General features: G+C 39.5%; 1 protein-coding gene across 2 annotated transcripts in view; it reads right to left on the reverse strand.

The window, feature by feature from the left end:
- The window catches only part of grin2da (glutamate receptor, ionotropic, N-methyl D-aspartate 2D, a), a 300,423-nt gene that overhangs the window by 148,383 nt on the left and 132,318 nt on the right, over window positions 1-19,722 (reverse strand). For both annotated transcript variants that reach the window (XM_023271461.3, XM_023271462.3), the window contains exons 4-6: window positions 18,334-18,600; window positions 8,950-9,137; window positions 6,002-6,142 (exon numbers count right to left, since the gene is read on the reverse strand). In XM_023271461.3, coding sequence (XP_023127229.1) covers window positions 6,002-6,142; window positions 8,950-9,137; window positions 18,334-18,600 — 596 coding nt within the window. The remainder of the gene's footprint in view (window positions 1-6,001; window positions 6,143-8,949; window positions 9,138-18,333; window positions 18,601-19,722) is intronic.

The following is a 19,722-nucleotide window of genomic DNA, read 5'->3' on the forward strand; positions in this document are numbered from 1 at the left end:
TGAAGTTGAATCTCCTCAATGAAAGTTTGGTTTCTGACCTCCATTCTTCAGTTCTACCATTTCCTTAAAGATTCTTTCAAAATTGAAGCCTCTCTTCCTCCGTCACAAATGTGAAAAGCCTGAACAAAATTGTGTTTGTTAAAAAATGGAAATAGGATGTAGTCTAGTTATGTAGGAACATAATTTTGTGGAATTTGTGAAATTTAGTGACTCAGAGGCCAAACCTGTATTTACTTCACTATGTGTCTGCAAGTGAACCAAAATCTACTGACCCACATTTAATACTACAGGAGGTCCTCAGTTTACGACGTCCTCTACTTACAGTGTTTCATCGTTACATCAGAACTGGTTACATGGAACTAGTTGATGAGTGGAGCGGATGAATACATCGTCATGGTGCTATCAGATGGCTTTGTTTCCATTCTCTGGTTGTACTCCACCTTGGATTGTGCTACATTCACTAACTTTTTATCCTTCATTATGGCTCCCAGTGTAAGTCAGACTCTTCTGATGCTTGGAAGAAAAGGAAAGCCGTCTCCATGGAAGTGAAATTAGATAGAATAAAATGCTGGGAACAGGAAGAAACACCGACCAACATGGGTCCAGTTGTAAAAACAGGTCAACATATTGTAGCGACCCTCTGTGATGAATGAGTGAGACTTTATCTGGTTCTCTGCTGGTTTATTGAACCTTCATACAGGCTACTGTGGACCGTAGCCAACGCCAGAATAACTAGAAAAACCCCATAACTTAGCTCCAGAATTAGCCGCCGTTCCCAGCTCTCTCTACTGCTGACTCTCAGCCAATCAGAGGTGAGTTAACTAAACATGGCACGTTCACTGACATCAGGTAAATCTGGAACTGAACAATAAACATTGAAACCTCAACATCAACAACAATATCAGTCCATTACAATATTCTGTTATCTTCTAGTAAAATGATTCATACATGCATGAAAGTTGTTGATATTCGTGACTGCAGAACTCATAAAATGATGCATGTCACAGCTTTGTTTACATTTTCACCAGAGTTCCAACTTACGACGAAAATCAACTTACATAGATCAGTAGGAACGGACCTCCGACATAAGTCGAGGACCCCCTGTATCTATATATGTGAAAGCTAATGATAAGCTGAGCCATTGAGATTTTCAGTGCCATGCATCACAGAAGCTGCCACTGTTCCCAAAATAAACCTGTTTACATGTGAATGAGGCCATGTAATTGTTAGAAACAGGCAGAGTTTCATTTCTTCAGTTGGAGCGGAGACATTTTTGGAAAGGTGCACGTCCCCCTGGAGAATAGAATCCTCCACGTGTTCTGGGTGCTGTTCATGCCGCTGTAGCGACGACTACCGCTGCCGCTCGATGAGACTCCCATGAGCCCCGGCACCCGTCAGCATGACAGACAGCCCGGCGCTGCTGATTGAGAGCATATAAAAGCCTGATTCTGAAGGGCATGAAATGTTTTCCAGAGTTTCAAATGAACCTGCTCACTTCATTAAAGAGCGCAGGCAGGCATCCTGGGGTAACCATCCATCTGCAGTCCAACTCGTTGTCTGTGCAGGGAAGATTTCTCTGACACCGTCATCAATCTGTCATATCTGCACCAATCTGTTATTTTCTGGTGTTTAATGCTACAATTCAGCTTTTCTGTTGATGCCTGATCTCACCCACCTGCCTCATCTGCATACTTTTCAACACTGAACCACTAGTTTTCTCAGGTTTTACTGAATATAACAATTCATTCAGTTCATTTGGTAAATCTTTTATGTTTTTTTTTTTTGCTGTTGTGTTTTCAGGGTTTTGCTCAAGGACCACCAACCTTATAACAATCAGTCTGGACCACCACCTGATCTCTAACCACCTTAACCCGTATGTTGTCTTAACATCCTGAACACTCCCTTTGTCCTAAGGGCTGAAACCTGGATCCACTGAACCTCTAAAATGAAGCTGCTTCATTGAGTTTTTATCCCTAAATCTATTTTACATGAAGAAACAACCTGTCACGCATCACAAACTTTGTGAATGTCTTGGGGTTTCCCTCTTCAGAGAGCAGAAAGACTGGATTTAATCTGTAGACACCACTCTTTATTACATCACACGTTAGAATTGTTTTCTTTAATAAAGTAGAGGTTTATAATGACTATTATTGCTGCTAAAGGTGCTGCATGGGTGTAAACATATGTTTAGCAAGAGACAGTACTTATATGTGCTAAAAAAGTAACAGAAATGTGTAGAAAGTAGCTTTAAATGCATTTTTTTAAGGAAAACAACTGTGTACCGTATAGTGCACAATGGAATTCAACAATAAAAACTCAGCTACAAAATACTAATCTTTTCACATCTTTTGAATCATTGCTCCCACCCCCAAGATGCATAACCTACAACAACATTAAGAATAAAATAAAACAATAGATGCTTAACAAAAATATGAAGAACATGCTAAACTCTAATTAGCACATGTAGGACCAGTATGCAACTGCGTGTGCATGGACATTATACATGTATTTGTTACATGTGCAGCACACAATCTTTGTTCTACAATCCTTCTTGTTACTCCAGGATGCCTGAAATAATGTGATCTATGACCTGCTGAGAACTGACAACTGCACTCATGGCTTCAGTAAAGAGAGAACTGGTGCTGATGTCATCTGCAGAACCTTTATAGCCTCTGAACACATTCCCCGTTAGTAAACGATGCTTTCAGGAAATGTTTCATTTGTTTGAAATTGTTAAAACTTGACATGTGTCGTGGATAGGTGATATGGCACCTGCACAAGAAAGCCTGCTACTGGACAAAAATACCAGCAGAGCAAAGTAAAAACACCCCATTACAAGTAAAATACCTCCGCGCAAAATCCTACTTAAGCAGCAAAATGTAGTTCAAAGACTGCAGTAAAAGTGTTAGATGTAGGGTCCCTATTCTCACTACTTAATTAAATGAATAATTGCAAGAAAAAGAACATCTAATTTGTTGATATATGTAGACCTTTTAATTTGCAAATATTCTAATGAGTTGTGTTGACATACTACTGCTGGGAATTGCATTTAAACATGAATCTAATTTGTGCTCATTAAATTAGCCACATAACTTTTTTATTTTATTTTTACTTTTTTTTTTTTTTTTTTTTTAACTGTACCCCAAGATTTTAAGTTCCATTCCTAAGCCATCTGACATGCTTGGAAGAGTTTTTGTTCGTAAAGTTTTTTTTAAGAGAAACTATAGGTTGAACAAATATGATGAAAATAACATTTAAAGGTGATTTCCCAAAGCATGAGGCCTGAGTTCAAATACACTACTGCAGTTTGAGATTTTTTTGGGGAAAAAAAAAAGGTAATTTCCAACTCTTAAACTTCAAATTTACTACATTAACAAAATCTGACCAAAATCATTAAGAAAATTTAATCAAGGCAACTTAAAACAGCTGTCAACTTTTAAAAAAAAAAACTGTGTTTACAACTATGGTAATTAATGTAAGATAATCTGTTTATCCTACCAATCACCAACTAAAAGAAAAATAGTTTTTTTAAAAAAAGGCTAATTGATGAACATGATGAATGGGAGAGGATATCTGTCTGCAGTTACTTTCTAATTGTAGATTTTTGCTGATATATTGGATAATTTTAACATTTATTGAAATTAAACTACATCAGAGGTTTAGACAGAAAAATGGCTTTCATGTGAAGCTGTTAATGACTCATTGACATCTGAAATGTAAGCCGACTACACTCTGCTGTTTGGAAAGGTTAAAGTCACAGATTTATTCAGTAACTATTACTCTATTTACGCATTTTCAGTTGTGTCTGATGTGCAACTTGGTAAAGCTGTCAGATATATGTAGCGGTGTAGAAAGTACAATATCTCCCTCTGAGAGGTAGAAGGAAAAAGTAGCAGAAAAAGCACAACTACCTCAAAATTATACTGAAATACAGTGTCCAAGTAAATACACTTAGTTACTTTCCTCCACTGAAGTCACACATATGAAGGAATAACCAGCTGAACACCTATTAATGTACAAACCACCCTTCATATATTAATATTCTACATCTCTCAGTTCATTTGTGAATGTGATATGGTACAACTCGAGTGGTAAAACTGAGCACAAACCCTTAGATTTGGTGCAGCAGCAGGTTAGCAGACAGCTCCTGTAACCCTGACAGCTGAAAAGACAGCAAAAAGCTGACTTCACCAACAGTTCCCAGAGGGCAGTGTGCCAAAGAGCAGCAGCAGTCAATCAAGCGTGCAGTTCAAACTGCTATCCTTCTCATCTGCCCATTCCCCCCCCACAAACTCAAAGTCCCTCTGGATATGAAAGGCAAATTGTCTAAAACGTAAATGTTAAACTTGGATGTTCTGGACATACTATGCGTGGTTCTCCCTGTCTGACTCACCACACGTAGACTTCACGCAGATATCTTCACTAAGGGAAGCAACAACGTGAGAGCAGAAAGTTGCACACTGGAAATGGCAAGCTGCTTGGTTCTTTGGGTGGATTTGCCATTTAAATGACAGTTTTCGCCTCTTTGTCGTTCCACCACAATAACATATCAGTTTTGCAGGGACACTGTTGCTGCATCATGGGCTTAAAACTGCCCAACATGACTGCAGCTGGAGCTGAAGATAAGATCAACCTTATTCATCCCGGAGGAAATGGTTTTGCCAGAGTACAATCAACAAAGTTTAGTAAAGTATAGTAGTTAAATAGAAACCTAAAATACAAAGCACAAAACTCAAAGTGTCTATTTGTATGAGGTGTCCAAGTGTGTCTAAAGCCCTATTCGTACAGATTAGTGTTAATTACAGTGATTTTATATGTGTCTGAAATTTGTAAAGTAAAAATTCTATCACAAATTCCCTACCATAGTTCACCAAACACTGACGTCCTGTGATAATTCTAGTCCCGTATGAATCTGCATGTCAGTGATTGGGGGGTATTTTAGTTGTTTTTATTGTTTTCTACCTCTTTCCCGGCTGAATTCTGGAGGGTGTGGTGGAAATTATTGACAGCATTTTAGGAGCAAATGCAGCAGTAGGCCGATACACAACAGGCCTATGGAGCATTCACAGAAACGGCAAAATCAGATCAACAAGAAGAGGGAAATCTGGGAGGATACAGAGATGGATGACATGCGTAGCAGGATGCGGTAAGAAACATTTTTCTAGGTCTATCTTTCAACAGGCTGAATACAAACGTCCTGACGGCCCGTTATCCCGACAACGCTGCCCGCTCTTCTCAAGTCACGCTGCTGCTGTAGACATATTTACTGTTGCCATGACGACAGCATACCACGTTAAAGGTGATCATCTTAACCTAAACAACATGCTTTCCATGAACCTAACAAGAACCCAACAACAGTGTTGTTACGACGTAGGCTTTTAACAGCGACATATCAGCCTCAGGGTTCTGGAAAGCACAGATTATGTTGTCATGGTGACACTGTCGGTTCAGCATGTTGGACAGAGCAGGTACCACACCGGATTCTGTGACCCATCAGACGTGCACAGAGTTGACATCATATCTGGGCTGTAATGTCAGTAAACTCCAGTAAAATACAGACTTCACTTATCCCATGTGAATGCAAGAAACACAGATGTGGGGGTAATCAACAAACTCCCAGATGTCCTCAGGTAATACTAATCCCATGTGAACAGCACATGAGTATGTATGAAGCGTCTAACTGTGTAAAGAGTCAAAGTGAATGCCACCAAATAGTGTCTAAAAATAATAACGCAAGTCCAAAATGTAAACTGTAAACTAAGTAATAAGAAACAGATCAACAGAAAGTAAAGTGAAAGTAAACAGATGTATCTAAGAGTGTCACTATAGGAACCAAGCAGCTGTTTTCAGGCCAGAGTGACTCAGCACTCTGCTCTGAATGTGGAAACTCGATCAACATTCACTATTTACCCTCCCATGCTGTCGTTCTGTTTGCTCGTCCACTCCAAGCCCAAGGAAATCAAAATTCAAAGTCCCCCTCTGTCCTCGTCCATCCTTTTACCTGATTCTGTCTGCCACTCGGTGGGTCTGGTTGCCGTCGCTCTGGCAGTTTCCAGCGTACTGAGCCCGGCTGGTGGCCCCCTGGTCCCTCCGCAGAGCCATGGCCCCGTGGGTCAGCACAGAGACGCCTTTAGCAATCCGCCTGCAGGATTAGAGATGAGAACAATGTGAGACGCTGGGACATTTTCAAAGGTCTTTTCTGACACTGCTGAGGTCCGGGGAACAGCAGGGTTACAGGAGAGGACAAAGACCGTCTGCAGCCTGAATAATCGCATTTAACAAAGAAAATGATGAACTCCCCTTTATCTGTAGCTTAAGCTTTAAAATGTAAAGAAAATCTGTGCAGTTTAAGTTATGTGTGACTTCAGCAAGTTGGAAAGTAATTACATTTTTTACTGACCGAGACACTGTACAAGTGTCCAGTTTCTACAAATGAGGATCTTGTGTTGGGTGCGTACACTGGTCTGCACACAGAAAGTGATGAATCATTATAGAGACTGGTCCAGGACCAGTTTAGAACAGCTTAGCAATGAGGCTTCAAAAAGGGCGACAGAGGTAGAAAATGTAGAGCTTCCCAAAACTCTAAAGTAGTAGTCTTTGCTGCAGCAGGTTTTCCATCCGCACTGCAGAGAATTTATGGAACTTTAATGGAAAATGCTTCACTTGTAGCCACTTTCATAATGCATTTGAATAATGATTTGTATTAGGTAAACACTTTGCTGGCAGTAAATAGTTTAAATAGACTGTAATTTGTCTGTAGTTGAAATTTTTTGTCTAAGTTGTGTTTGTTTCAAAACCAAGAGCTATCTAAATAAAATACAAAAGACAATCAAACACAATGTATTTTTGGTTTCAAGTCAAAAAATGTTCCAGTTTTAAATTTTTGCAGATTCCTTATTTAATTTCTCATTTGCAGAGACAGTAGAGGTAAATGTCTGTATACTTTAACTGCCCTTAGATAGATGCTGTGTTTGAACAATGTTTGAATTTTATAGTGTTTCTTGTATCATCAGGGCTGTTATTTTTATTTTTAACATTTTCTATCTTCTGCTTCTTGTCTATTACTGTTCTAATGTTTGTCCCATGAGAGAAATGAATAAAGGAATTAGCAGAAAACTAAATTAGAGCATTTTATTAGTTTGGCCTTCTCAAAACAAACTGTGAATAAACCACAATATTTCCTTTTCCTTTGAAAAAACGGAATTGCTAAAAACCAAAAAATGGATTTAAATCAAATTCCATAAACTTTATTTAGCAGGTTTAAAACAATATGTGCAAAAAGTAAGACAGGACAAATGTTTGTTAGACATAAAATAATAGAAAATAATAAAACAAAGCAAAACTGGATAGTAACCTGTTGCAAGTTCCAAATGAATTTTGGATTATCTGATGATTCCCAGATCCACGAGGATACGTGATTGTACTGTTTTTCTGTGGTACAACAGAGATCAAAAGTACTGCAGCTAGCGTATGTAGCTATGACAGGTTGGCTAATGTTGTTGTACCATAAACTAATATCACTGTGCTGTAAGCTAATGTTATTGTGCTGTAAGTTCATATTATTGTACTGTAAGCTAATGTTATCGTACTGTAAGTTAATGCTGTTGTTCTTTTTATTGTAATATATGCTTCTGGATTTTTCTACCAAAATGAGGTGCAGGACCTAAAAAGTTGGTTTCCATTGGTGACCAGAAGCATGAACATGATTACTGGACATGACTGGTCAGCTGAGCAGTTGATGACTGGCTCAGTACAGCTGATGGTGATAAACTAATTCAAACACGTCAGCACACTGAACATCTACTTTCTAAATTTATTCATGAGTCAAGCATCCTCAGTTCCAATGTATAAATATTAGCAGCCTCTCCTGCTGTCTGTCTCAGGACACTTTATTAATAGATCAGATTCTGATCTGCAGGAAGCTTCACACAGCGAAGCACTATTTTAAAAGGCTGTAAAGTCAGCTCTGATTTGTAACTCAGCGTTAAAAACAACAACAATCATGTCTTACATCTTATTCCACACAATGCTGAAGGTTTATTATGGAAAATAAAACATTTAACAGTCCTGATGATGAGGCCTTCACCAGCCAGACAGTCAGCCAGGCCAGCAAAGCCAATGATCCCAAAATTAGAAAGCATTTCAATGCAGTTTTGCTTCCACAATTTGGCAAATTAGCACTTCAAACACACTGGTGGGGCAGGACATGGAGCGAGGAAGGACTGCTGGGCACGGTTCAAAAGTTCAAAAGCAGTGTAGCATAAATTTCAACTGTCACAAATCCTGTCTCCTCCACAGCCACGGTGTGTTCAGGTGAGGAAGCAGCGTGTGAACACATCAGCTGTAACACGCTCAATGATTAATAGAACGCTGTTGTTACGGGAGGCAGAAATTATAACGCTGTAAATAAAAAATCTTCTCCTGCATGTTAAGACATGTAGAATCGGGGCTCAGTTTAATTTTGCATGTGACTTAATAGCGCTGTGTAGAAAACTCCCATCACAGCGAGCAGAGAGCCGATTTTACAAGATGTTCGCAAAAACCAGCCGTCCAAATCAGAAGCATCTATTTTTTAATGTTCATAAACACTCTCTGGAGAATCCAGCAGCAGCAGTCATAAACCTCTGCAGCTACAGTCAACACTTCCAGTACTTCAACTCAAATCTTTCAGCTCAAAGGAAGAGTAGTTGATCTTTCACTTTGAGAGATGGATTTACAGCCTATGGCCACTGTTGAGCAAAAGCCGGCTTAAAGGAAATATAAAGTCCACTTATATTTTGTACCGCTCTAAGCTGGTTTTACATTAATCTAAAATTAGACAGGGAGCAGAAAAAAGACATCATTTCAAGGAAAAAAAAAAATTCAATCCCCTTATGTAAGACTTCTTTACAAGTCTTAAATGTGTTTCTTTGGACCTACAGAAGTCCTGTGACCCTTAAAAAGAAGTACCTGCGAGGTTCGTCCCTCCAGCCCTGCGGTCGGATGGCAAACAGGGCCTTCGGCAGCCCCTCCAGGCCCAACCCAGACAGCGCCGGTCCCACGGCAAACCACATGTGGCTGGGTCCGGCTTGACCCGCCGCCCAGGCCGCTCGGAAAACCAGCTCGGCTTCTTCCAGGGAGCAGTACAGGAGACGGACCTGGAGGAAGAGGGAGAAGGTAGATTAATGCATGAGTGGGGAAAAAAAGATGAAACCAAGAATAATGAGCTGAGAAAAAGGCAAAGTAACAAGAACAGAGGGTGAGAAAAGAGCGAGAAAAGGCGATGGAAAGAATATTGCAATGGTAAAAGGACCAAGAAGACATGAGGACGTGGAGAACAAAAGGACGCATAAAAGTGAATTTCCCTCCTGTTTTTCACCCTCCTTGTTTTCTTGCTGCTTGGTCCCATAATGCCCCTTCATGTTTCCTTTACAATAATAGATTATACTTATACATCAATATACTTGGAGCACTAACACATTAATGCTCTCCATTTTATTATTTTTTTTTACCACACTGAGCAGCAACTTGAAAAATGATGCCTCTTGGTCTGCTTAGTTTCTCCTTCATACATTATTAAAGAGGGGGAATTGAATGGGAGATTACAAAGACAAGTAAGAGTAGAAAAAGAATAAACATGGAACTGGAAGAGTGTGAGCCGGAGGAAAGTGTTGCTGCAGTCGATGCTGAGGGCACTTCACATGATTACTCAAAGTTCTTGAGAATTTGCGCCACTGTTTTTACGAGACAATTCGCGAGGTTATACAACTGAAATTAGTAAAAACCGGAATCAGAGAGGCTTCAAGTGATACCAGCAGGCGTGTGGTGTATGGATCGTGTGCGGATCGCATCAGAAAAGATGGCAAGATGACGCCAAACCCTCCCACTTAGCCAACAGCGGATGGAATCGAGGTTGGCATGGGGTCCACGCTAACTCTCAATCCACGTCAATCATGTCCTACGAGCAGTCAGCGTATATTCACACCTCCTTCCATATGGCGTTTCTCGAGCTTCAAGTTTGTCACTCGTCATTTATCTAGAGTAAAGTCCTCTCATGTTTTGATCCTTGGGAAAAGGAAGCCGAGCTCCCTGCTTTCTGCCATCCATCAGAAAGAGTTGTAATTTGTTATAATTTTGCACCATCAATCATTGCGTTAGCGCAAGTGTCTCATTTTTCAAACGTCCGACATCTCATTTTGGAAGAAAACATTTCACTTAGATCCCCATGGGTCTTCATTTTTTATCGTGACAGACCTTCACTGCATCAACAGTCAAATGAAAGAAGCCTCTTTTCAGGGTGTAACTGATGAGCCACAACATTAAAACCAGCTGCTGAACATTGTGTGGATCCCCTTTGAGCTGCCAAAACACCTCAGAACCAATCAGAAGAGATGTCTTGCACTACGATGTTGGTAGGAGATCCTTTAGGTCATGTGGGTTGTGGGGTGGAATTCGTTCCGGTGCAACCAACAGATGTTCGACTGGATTGGGATCCACAGAATTTGGAGGCCGGATCAACATTTTGGGCTCTTTTTCGTGTTCCTCAGGCTGTTCCTAACATCCACATTGATCAGTCTTGTGTTACAACTACATGGTCCAGACGTGGCCATCGAACCGGCCTGCGGAGTCTGGCTCCGTGTAGTTCCTAGAGAACCTCTTCTTTTAGCCTTTTTGCATCTTTCATATGGGATGGAAATAGACGTACATTGGTTCCACACCCCAATCAAAGGCCTGGAGGTGTAAAGCAGGAAGTCCTCCACAATAAGGATGCAAATCTCATCCTTCTCCTTGTGGTTGGACTTGGGGATGATCTCGGCATCCAGGGTGTCAACATCATGAGACTGCTCAAACTTCACCGTTTTCTCCAGCCATGCCTAGATCATACTCATCATGGTAGCAATGACATTTTACCGCTTGAAGCCATCTTTATCTACTTCAGTCTGATCTTGGGGCTTGAAGGAGTCGTCCTGATGGACCACACAGCAGTTGGCCATGTGGATGTCAAGCAACATCCACATGAATGCTGAAACTCAAGGTTTCCCTGCGGAACATCTCATTGTAACAAGATGATCAATGTTAATCACTTCACCTATTAATGTTTTAATTAATTAGATTAGGTTATCTTTATTGTCTGTCCCAATGGTGACAGAAATTCTTTTTCTGACATGGCTAAAAGGATTTACAATGTCCATAAAAACACATTCGTCCCTTTTTTTAAATGCTGTGGCTCATTAGTATGCATTATTTTTGTTTGACTGTCATCTTTTCAAAAATATTTCAATTTCCCACTGGAAGGCATCAGATTTCAGCCTCATCAATGGCCATCTTGGGTGAATGCCTTTGACATTGTGTAGTTTTGTAGTGATTGTATTAATCAAATGTCAGAGCACAAGAGTAATAACTGTACAAATCACCTACATAATTAATCAACTCAACAGTCCATAAACTGTCCATAATGGAATCTGTTATGACTTAGCTGCACTAATTAAATTTATAGCTTGTATATATTATACAAAGACTTGATCAAATAACTACTCTTTGTGTTCCATGAAAAGGGTCACTTGTAGCGTCTCTGCCCTACAAAACGTTTCAGCATTTTTCAGCTGTTTGAGTTTTGTAGTCAACAGATTTGCCGTTATGTTTTCTTTCATTAAGTTTCCAGCAGCAGCAGGCAGATTTTTTTTTTTTTTGTGCCAAAAATGCTCTGTTAAAACAACTAAACACCAAATGGCACCAAAGGTTTGCTAGCAGCTGGTGAACACAGTGGAGCGTTTAACAGCTAAAGGCCAGATTCTCCCTCAGAGGTTATTTGAGACCAAAACTGAGCTAACTATACCTGATTAGTACTAATATTGTACAACATCTGCTAGACTGTGTAAGAAGAAAACTGTAAACAGCAACTCTATAGTATATTACCTGTTGGCGGGCTTGAAATTCACACCAAAGTTACACCATTTATCATTGCAAGAAACTAAACACAAGACAAATCTTCAGATTTTCAACTTTGACATTCTTGGACTAATTATGTGTGACTTTGTTGGAAAAAAACAACCAAATATAAGCTTAGAACTGGGATATTCAATCAAAATCACTCACGTCTACATGCTTCATTTAAAGTTTGATCAAAAAGCAACTGTTTTCTCAAACTGTATTCTGTCTGAAACTAAATCTTCCATCATTCTCAGTGCAGCAGTGGAGTCATGACTGACTCAGCTCTGACTCAAAATCACGACAAAAACGCCATCATTTTTCAGCTGGACTACAGACAGTGTTTAGAGGAGACATGAATGCAAACAGAATACAAATCTAAATTAAAATATCAATAGTAATGCCTGTGTATTTTTGGAAAAATGTTCAACATGTTGATTCCAGATTTTTTCATTTTTTGGTAAAATAAATAACAAAATAAATAGTTAGGACATTTTTCCTTCGAGCCACGGTTGTACTTTTCCCATAAAGGTGCAGGACTTTATATTGAAGTGAAAAATGAGCCCACAGTGATTAAAACTGTGACAGGAACAAAAAGCAACCAGGGACTGCTTGAGGTTTACAGGATTAATATATCATCGTTTACACTTTGCTCTCTTTCCTCCCAAGCAGCCACTTATTGCCAATTTAACTAAAAGCCGACATGTTCAGTAAGACAGCCTCAAAGTTACGTTAGCAGGAGAAACGCTGCAGTTTGTCACAGATCCAGGTTTAGTTATTGGTCCAGCTGCTGTGATATGAGCACACAAGTACAGGGCAGAGCAACTTTATTTCATTTCTCTTTAAATTCTCTTTATTCGTGACAGGTTTTCTTGACAAACTTTGAGAACTGCATCTCACCGTCTCTGGGTATTGAACTTAAAATGCGTTTGTCCCACTGAGAGCTTTAAAGCCGGTATTGATCGTCACAATCTTTTCCACTTATTCTTTTATTGTTCCAAATTCAAATCACATACAAGAAAATAAAGAAATAAATTTTAAAAAACATGGCTTGGTCGTGAACATTTGATTTTTAGTGTGACTGGGACCAGCCAGCATCAACGCCGTGAGGATGGAATATCAATAATTTCAATATCAATATGTAATAGCAAAGTAGGAACCAAAGAAAGTGCAAGTAGTTTCTGCTGCTGCACTGTCTGATTTGTCATGCATTTGTTACTCAGTTGTGAAAAACTGAAGTGAATCAGGCATGCAGAGTAAAAACAGCATGTCTGCTATCTTGCCTACCAGTCACAACACCGACATACCAATCATCAGCTGATTCCTGCGGTATGCTAATTGGCGACAGCAGGTTTTGAAGTAAAATAAATGGCCCAAGCAGCATCCCAGCCTCCCCTGTGCTTCAGAGATTATTCATAAAAGACACGCAAGATTAATAATTTTGCATTAGTTACGACAGAGGTCCGTCAGGGCGGTGAGGCACGTTTATGTTTAGCAGGAGGCAGACCAATTCTTTGGGGGCTTTGGAAGCTAATTTTAATTTCAGGTGTCAATGAAATACAGATTGTTCACATCAAGATACCAACTATTACTGACAGGTAAGAGAAGCAGAAGAAAGTGAGGGTCAGAGAGATGGGAAGAAGAAGAAGTCTCAGCAGGAAACAGTTGGTTCTGCCTGAATTATACTCGTATCACAGAACAGACGAAGCAGTTTTAATCAGTGATTAAACACTGAGTGTGTGTGTTCATGAAACGGAGCTTTTAACATACACTCACACTGCAGGGCCGGTCCAATTCACACACACTATTTAGCGCTAAACCTGCACTATAATCCCGCTATCGATGCTTTGTGAGACAGTAGCCTTTGGTTTCCCATCAAAGGATGGAGCACCAAGGGAGGATTATGCAGAAGTTGGCACACAGCCCCAGCAGCAGCATTTGAAAACAGCCCATTGACGAGGTGGAAGCAACACCGCAAAGGATAAAAACCACCGGTACAATAGAGGATGAATTACTGTAGAGTCTGCTGACAGAAGACCCCTATGAACCAAATCAAACCCAATCCGGCTTCATGTCTCACCTCTGAATGAGGCACAACAATAGGGTTTGACGGGGTTCAAGTGTCCAAAAGAGAAAATGCCAAACAGGAACAAGATGGGGTTTCTCATGGCAAATGTCTACAGAGACATTAATATCCATTTTTGCAGCAGTATAATTCCAGAAAACTTGTCTCTCTGAACCCCAGCAGGTTTAAAAGGCATGGTATCTTTTTTTTTTAACTACCAGATCTATTTATCACCCAAAACTGGAAATACAGAGAGAATTATTTGAACTTTCCTACGGCGCTTAAACTACTCATCTGTGACTTTGCATTCTGTGAAAAACCCTAACTAAATCTGAGCTTAAAACAGTGATATTTTATCAAAATCACTTTATTCTACAAGTTTCATTTAAAAAGTCACCAGAAACTAAGCATTTGCATGAACTACATTCTGTAAAAAGTAAGAAATTCTGCAGCGCTAAAGCCATGGGTGACCGACCTTTGAGCCCTAATATAATGATGTGACAAAAATCAGCTCAACTGAAGGCTCTTTTTGCTTTTTTTAATGTTCTATATGTGTCATGCTGCAGAGAAGACATCTTTGAGTTTTTTTTACTTCTAGCCATGATTGTGCTGTTTCCATAGAGGTGCAGGACTTTACATTGCAGTGAAAATTGAGTCCACAGTGAGTAAAAAAAAAAAGACAATGCAAAGAAACTGCCTTGGGTTCAGAGGGTTAAAGTTGAAATAACAATCAGATACCCAAATGAGCACTGAAAGAGTTTCTGCTCACTGCAATCACGCTTTCACTTCATGTAGATCAATAAAGTGATTTTAAGTAGGCAGGAACTTTATCGATTTCGAGGGAAATTCAAGAAACCAGCAGCATATTGAACATAGAGAATATACAGAAATAGAGATAAGGGCAGAGCACACTGGGGATATAGACATATAAAAAATAGGAAGGCAAATTCTGTACAGAATGTTTATAAAAAAGCTAAAAAACTGTGTAGATGGATGTAGAAAAACATACATCAGATAAAAATTGTATTGTAATTTTATTGTATGTGAAAAAAGAGTGATTTTTTCAAGGACATGCACTCATATGCTGTTGTTAAAAATACCAAATTTAGATGGATGAGTCTGACCCTGGAACTTAAGAACCCAATACCCGGAGGGCAACGTGAGGAGAAATAAATAAAAAAGTAAAAGCACATCCTTGGAGGCGATCCAAACACTTGCCCTGTACATCGCTGGCCGTGTCAGGTTTACTCTGGAGGGAAACCTGCAGCTCTGGAGGTGGACATTTTAGTGAGGCCATTTAATAACACAGCAGCAGTCGTTCCATCCTCGGTCGACAAATAAACAAACTTTAGCACCAACATGTTGAAGTGGTTTCAAGTGGCGTCTGATATTTCCAGTACGAGTCAAAGCCTTTGAAAACAATCGATGTGTTTGAAACTAATTCTGACACCTGCAGCAGGTTTGAGCTGCTAAACAGGCTTCAGATCGATAGAGAGATCAGCAGATTAGAGTGAAGAGCAGTCAGCCACGGTCAGACGCTGTCACTTTCACTCTTCATTTCCTGATTTGTTTCAATAGATAGCAGCTCAAGCTCGAGGAATACTTTCATCTCCAGCGACAGCAGCTGGATATTTAAGTCGGTTTTACACCTGGATTCTGATTTTTTCTTCTGGTCTTGACTGTGGACATCTGAAGTCCATTCACTGCCTCACTCTTCAACATTTCATATCACTTTCATTACATTACATCATGTTCACTCCAGCCCTTTTGATTTCGGTCCACTCTCCCCCCACCTATTTTTTTTTTGTCTTTCTCCCTTTCATGGATGTTATTTTGACAAAGGTCATTTACACTGACAACGGTAAAAAGGACGAGAGCGAGGAATGAATATGAGCAAAATGGGTACGAGGTGAAAGAGACGGACAGACGAGATAAGGCTAGGATACAAAGAGACCAAGGTTGGTGGAGAAGGAAGAAAAAAAAGATCCTGTGGTGCCCAGAAACTGTGAAAGAGCACAGTTTAGAAGATATGCCTCTCCTCTGGATGTTGCTCTATTCTCTGCAGCTTTCAGGTTTAACAGCAGCCTCTTCATTTGTAACCTTTTATGCATTTAAGGGTTAGAAAAAGTTTCCTAGCGATGGATCGCTGCTCAGCGCAATTTCTGAAGTCTGTTTCAAGCTGCACTTTTGAGGCTGCTAACCAAGAGCTTTAGAATATTTAGATGGATGCTTCACCATCTGAAGGCAGAGAAAAAATGAAAACTGTACGTATGAGGGGTCTCCAAGTGACGTATAAGTCCTGAGAAAGTCAGTGAGTCGGCTACGTAGCACGACGCTACCACTGGTGAAAAAGCAATCCTTACAGTCCTTGTGCTAGTTTGCATTTTGTCACTCTATAAATGATGACATCTGGAACCTTTGAGCTCTTTTTCTACATTAGCTCTTTTAACTTTAAATTTTGCTCAATTGTATATATAATATTTAGAAGAATATTTCTGTAAAAATGTCATGTGGTGTTTGGTGATAGGCGGCCATGTTCATTTTAGGTCTGAAAACAGCAAAAGTGTCGACTATGATACAAAAAGCCCAGCAATTATATATTGACCCTACAACATAATTCCATATGTATTCTTTTATAGTTTTGATGTCTTCAGTATGAATCTACAATGTCTAAAATAATTAAATAAAAACCATTGAATGAGAATGTGTGTCCAAACTTTGGACTGGTAGTGTATATTTTAAGATTTGTAAAATGAAATTTAGGCCTGATAACTAGTCTAACAGCAAGAAAACACTGCTTTTGGTCTAGTCTGGTTTGATCTTTTTGCTCCCCAGCATCACGTATTCTGGCTTAGTTTTTTTTCACAACCTTTCAGAAGCCTTTAGCCTTCAACAGAACTGAAACTCAAAGCCTGCCAGCAGGTCTAAAAGCCATGTTATCTTTCCAATATCGTCAAATCACACTGTGTACCAGCCAGAAACTGATCAAAGAAAGAGAACAGCCTGATCTTGACCTTTCTAGTCATCCTTGAACTACTTGTCTGTGATGTGCTGTTCAGTCTGGAAAATGACGCAAATCGAAACCTTAAATCACAAAATTTAATGAAAATCACTCATTTCAAAACCTGCAAGAAATAAACCACTTGTACTGGACTGTAAAAAAACTGTGAAGCCATTATTGATTAACAGTCACGTGAAAAAAATCAGACTTCAAGGCTGAACTGCAGGCAGTGTTTCCACCGAGCAGAGAGGGGACGAGTACGGAAACTACATAAAACTGTAAGTAGTAAAATATCTCTAGTATGTAGAGCCACTCTTTTTTCCAGTGTTGGTAACACCTGTGGGTGCTTGGAAAAATGTTACATATGTTGATTCCAGTTTTGTTTATTTTTAGTTTTTGTAAAAATAAATGTTTAAAAAAAAAAAAAAAAAAAAAAAAAAACTACTTTTTTTTTTTCTTTTTTCATGATTTATGGCAATTTAACTGTCTGAGGACATTTCTGAGTTCTCTCTACTTATAGTCATGGTTGAACCGTTTCCATAGAGGTGCACAACTTTTTAGTTACAATTCATTTGAACAAATACAAATTTTCGTTCCCACAAGTTAGCGTAACAAAATTCAGTTATTTAATTGATGTATTGTGCATATGCCTACTTCATATAAAGTGTTATGTGTAACTGTTCTTTTATTGGCTAATGGTGATGCTAATTAACAACCCAACAACACAATAAAAGACAATCTTCAAACTCCAACCCATCTTAGTTTTCCATCATACTGCGATGCAGTACTTCCTGAATGAACTACCAAATTAAAATGCATGACTAACCTGCATTTCCAGAGCTAAATTGTTCCAAAAGTTTTATGTTTCAACCATTTTGTTTTCCTAGACAGTTGCCAGTTATCAAAAGTGTCTCTGTGACCCTGTGTGGACATAAAGAAGTCCTCCAGTCTAACTCTTAAAGCCGGGGCTCTTATTTTTTCTTTCTCTGGGCACAACCGTAGAAAGTTGTGACTTTGTGAAGCTTGCAGCTGAAAGCAGGAGGTCACAGTAACAATGAAATAAAGGATGATTTTTCAAACTAAAAATTGACTGCGTTCGACACCTGCTTCTCTAAGCCTCGTGGAGCCTTTACAGATGTCTGCTACCTGAAGCCTCGGGCTACAGAAGAAGTCATTTCAAGGTACAAAGCTGCTCGAAATGAGTGGCAGGTGTTCCAGAAACTCTTATTTCTGCAGTTAAATACTGAATATTGTAGCTTGAGTTTACAAAAAATTAGTTTCAAAGTCTGACTGATGGGTACACAAGGAAATAGCAATAAATGAACAGAAAACATGGATTCTCGCGTTTCCGGCTGCTCACCTGGGCTTCGTTGTCTTTGAGCAGCCGTTTGGTTCGCGCCCCTCCAGGGTCGTCCGTCACATTGAGAGTCACCACACTCTTCTTCTCCCAGCCGATGAAAGAACCGTCCGTCATCCCCTCCACCATGGCCAGGAAGTCCTCGTAGCCATGGTGACGGGTGGTGACCACAGAGAAGGAGGTCCAGTCGTATTCTTCAAGCACCTCGAAGATGACTTCAAGCTGCAGTGAGGTGGAGCAGGTGAACTGGAGGTAGATTGAGCCGCTCTCCTAAAGGCAAGCAGAGAGAGTCCATGAAACCATGAAAACGTGAGAGTAGTCAGCAGGTACAGAGTCCTAAATATACATTATACTGTAGAAAAGATGTACAAAGACAGAGTGATAACATATTAATGTTACAACTGATGGCTGGAACTGGAACATTCCGGTCCATAAATACAATTCTCAGAATGCCCAGCATGAAGACATCTCCCAAAACATTCAAATATTTGCAGTATATGTCAGTGCCGATTAATCCTCTAAATCCCAAAACTAAAACTCGACAGGCTTAAAGGCTTGTAAAAATCTCCATAATTTCACCATTCATCTGCCAGAAAGTATAAAATTAGGAGAAATTATTGGATTTTCTACTTTCTGACGGTACTCGGAACTGATCGTGTGACATCAATCATGATGTTTCATCAGGATCACTTTATTCTATGCATCATTTTTAAAAATGCCAAAATTAAGCTTGTGCCATAACCAGATTCAGTCAAAAAAAAATAATGCACTTCTCAGTGCAACTGTGAAGATCTTAGTGAATCAGGAACAAACAGTCACACAAAAGGAAATTTGGGGACTTCTCGGCTGAACTGCAGGCTGTGTATATCAGAACAAAAAGGAGACAACTCAGGAAAAAAGTAAGAATGTAAGTAGTTAAATATCTATAGTTTGTACAACAACCATTTCCCCCAGTACTGATAACACCTGTTGGCATTTTGACTTCCACAGTAAGTAAGAAATGTGACAGGAGCAAAGAGCAACAAGAAACTGTTTGGGGTTCAGAGGGTGAAGTGCCACATTTTAAGATAATCACCATTATCAGATTAATTCACAGAATCTGTTGTCAATTGTTTCACAAGATCAGCAAATAATAAATGAGTGCAGTGGAAACAGTTTGGCCAATGCTGGATGTAAATCTACCTGAGAGAAAACATTAAGACTTTAATAGCTTTTGCACCTCTATAGATTTAACCTCATAAGATCCACCATTTACTGTCTGGTTTTCAGTCTGTAGTGAAAAATGTTAGTTGGGAACTGTAATATAGCGAGTCTTCAAACTGCTAAATAAGCTTACAAGGTTCAAATAACGATTATATGGGGTAATCCAGCCATGGTCATGAAACATTTATC

This window comes from Amphiprion ocellaris, chromosome 15, assembly GCF_022539595.1.
Source record: "Amphiprion ocellaris isolate individual 3 ecotype Okinawa chromosome 15, ASM2253959v1, whole genome shotgun sequence".
Taxonomy (NCBI): domain Eukaryota; kingdom Metazoa; phylum Chordata; class Actinopteri; family Pomacentridae; genus Amphiprion; species Amphiprion ocellaris.